Consider the following 3,089-nt stretch of genomic DNA (forward strand, 5'->3'; position numbering starts at 1 on the left):
AATATGTTTATTCTACTATATACTACCCTGTACAATGTCTCTTATATGTTATTATCCCCCATTTTCTGTAAAATAGTCTTTATTTTATATATGCACAATTTAGAATCTTTTAGACTGTAAATCGTATTATATTGTATTGTCATTGTGTTGAATGTCTGTACTAGAAGCTTCCAACACCAAAGAAAATTCCTTGTGTGTGCAAGCACACTTGGCAATAAAGCTCTTCTGATTCTGATTCTGATTCATTACAGTAAGCAATAATGAACAGAAGTACTCTACTAAAACAAGTATATTTCTGAATTTGAATGGTAATTTCTACTCTAAATTTCTGCTGCAGTGATGCTGATCTCTTCATGTCCATAGAAACATTTCTTGGTTATCATTTCTGGAAAAAATTAAAAAATAAAACAACATTGTTGACTGGTATGTGAACTCATATGTTACTTTTATCCTTAGTACATCAGTTTACAAAACAGCACTTACTAAACAGCTGGTTCAAACAGAATACATTTAAAATGATACCCTCCATAAAATTGCTATAAGAAAATAACAATAACTGTAAATAAGTTGTTTACGTTTATTATTATTGTAATGTCATTTGTTTTGTTCTGTGATGATGTTTCCTGGTGAATGTGACATGAGGAGGCATGCACTACAGAAAGCTCTGAAGAGAATATGTTTACACAAACTTTAAGATGGGGCATTAGGAAATAATTTTGTACAAAATTAGCTTTATGTTAGAATTAGCCACATCTCGATCTACACCGTAAAGATAGCAGGCAAGCAACTTTTGATAGGCAACTTTTTATAGTGACTCAACTCTGCATCTCATTTTTTATGTGGCTTAGGTATAGGCCCAGTTGTGTAAATGTAAAGAACAGACTGTTGCCACAAGTAGAAATTAACAATCGTGTTATTTGAAAAAACTATAAATTAATTTAAAATTAAATGGAGTTGACACTTCTGCTTCCAGTGCTGCATCTACGATAACCATGGCAGATTATGTGGAGTTTGCGTTAACAGTGTTTATTAGTACGTAATGATTACATGCAGAGATTGCTGGTGTTATAGCAAACACGGATTTGTGCGTTGAAAGAACTGTAGGTGCGTCGTCACTATATACAGTATGCGATACTGCGCAGATCAATCGGAGTGTTACATCAGAGTATCGCGAGAGGGATTCCAAAGCACAGCCCTCGAATGCTCTCGCGGTATTGTGATGTTACACGCCGACAGGTCTGCGCGCAGTCTTCACAAGTTTATTGTGGTAAACTGCGCCAGTTAACTAACATAAAATGACAATTGTTTGTAATTCTTTTTTTTAGCGTAAACAACATAAGCCTATAAATAAATAAGTCACTCACTCACCAGTGACATTAATGCGGAATGTCCTGCGTAACATCAAACTTCTGCCGTTGATGTTCACTTCATATTCTCCAGATTGATCGCGTCTGATATTTGTGATGTTCAGGTGTCCGGTCTGATGATTCACGTCACAGTTCGTGANAGGTTAAAAAAAAACTCTACTTGAGGTGCAGCCTGCCTTTCCAGCCTAAAGATCAAATTTTTTCTCTGTTCTTGCTCTTAAATGTTCAGTCTTCTCCACACATGTACCCACAGCCCAAGTATGCGTTTCCACCGCACATGCTGCTGTATTTTTCTCCTCTCACTGAATTTCTCTGTCCTTTAAAGCTTCCCTTACTCTCTTCCATCACCTCTCCCTCTCGCCCTCCCCTCTCTCTTGTGTTGCCCCACTGAAGCGTGAGGGTAAACCACTTAAATATTCTGGGCAGATTTCACAAAACACAAATAAAAACAGCGGCCGGTGACAGTAAGCTCTTGCCAAACAGTTTGGAGACCAAAGAAAAAAGCAGGGATGTGTATCTTAGGGATAGGCAATATAGCAAATATTCACCGTATTTTTTACAATGTCATTGTTGGAGATAAACTGTAAATACAGTACTGTGATGATTTTAATGTGCTTTGAATCTGGTCATTGTTTACTTATAATTTAATCCTTTTACTGCAAGTAATGCTAGCCAAATTTTTCTTTTACAAATAGCAAGTATAAAAGTATAAGCAGATATTTTAATAGCCTACAATCTGTAAATGTGGTCATTTTAAGCATCCCAAATGTAGTTAGTTTGTTTCATTGCTGTGAACCACCCATTTAAAAGAACCTATTAAATATCCTTTTAAGTCATTTCAGGGCAAACAAACACACTAAAAATAAAACAAAAAATTATGATTATGTATTTTTAACTCAACCAGCCCTAGTGCCACAGTACATGTGATGCACGATGGATCAATTCAATCAAGTGCATGGTTAGCGAATATGTGATATTTATACTGCATGTAACACCCCCTTTGAGTGGAGAGGGTACTGGCTCCTCGTTGTGTGTGCAATTAAATTTATGAAGCATAGTTGCCTTGCGCACGCCCAGTCCAGGATTGAGAGAGAGAGAGAGAGAGAGAGAGAGAGAGAGAGAGAGAGAGAGAGAGAGAGAGAGAGAGAGAGAGAGAGAGAGAGAGAGAGAGAGAGAGAGAGAGAGAGAGAGAGAGAGAGAGAGAGAGAGAGAGAGAGAGAGAGAGCACAGTGGCACAGTAGATTACAATTTGTTACAAGATCTGAGTTTTAATAAAACAGACAGTATTGACTCAAGATGGTTCAAACACATCTGAAACAACAAGAGCCCAAAGGTGGCCAAATTAACTTGCAAATGAACAGTGCATGTGTGGGATCATATCACAGTGTTTTTTATTGTAAACATACAAATATTTTTCCTGTATTGAATATTTACTGTATTGATTTTCCTGTTGAATATTTACAAGTAATAAAAATATTTGAACACCTGTTAATGTCTGGTATTGGATCAACAATTTAATTAATATTTTTTAATAATTAATATTTTGATCACATTTTATTATTGTCTGTTTTTAGTTTAAATGAGATACAAAACAAAACCTTAAAAGCAAGTCTAGCATGGTGCAAAAAACATCACTTCAGTAAAAAAACATGCTTGCCATCTGTAAACGGCTAAACTTTGCATAATGATGCATCTCACAGCACTCCTCAATTATTTAACGTC

At 35.9% G+C, this 3,089-nt stretch overlaps 1 protein-coding gene across 1 annotated transcript in view; it reads right to left on the reverse strand.

Moving 5' to 3' along the window:
- Nucleotides 1–1,712, reverse strand: part of LOC130552310 (uncharacterized) — a 9,324-nt gene extending 7,612 nt beyond the window's left edge. The window contains exons 1-2 of the mRNA XM_057330527.1: nt 1,671–1,712; nt 1,369–1,480 (exon numbers count right to left, since the gene is read on the reverse strand). Coding sequence (XP_057186510.1) covers nt 1,369–1,480; nt 1,671–1,712 — 154 coding nt within the window. The remainder of the gene's footprint in view (nt 1–1,368; nt 1,481–1,670) is intronic.
- Nucleotides 1,713–3,089: the final 1,377 nt, after the last annotated feature.

This window comes from Triplophysa rosa, linkage group LG3 (assembly GCF_024868665.1).
Source record: "Triplophysa rosa linkage group LG3, Trosa_1v2, whole genome shotgun sequence".
In the NCBI taxonomy this organism is placed as follows: Eukaryota; Metazoa; Chordata; class Actinopteri; order Cypriniformes; family Nemacheilidae; genus Triplophysa; species Triplophysa rosa.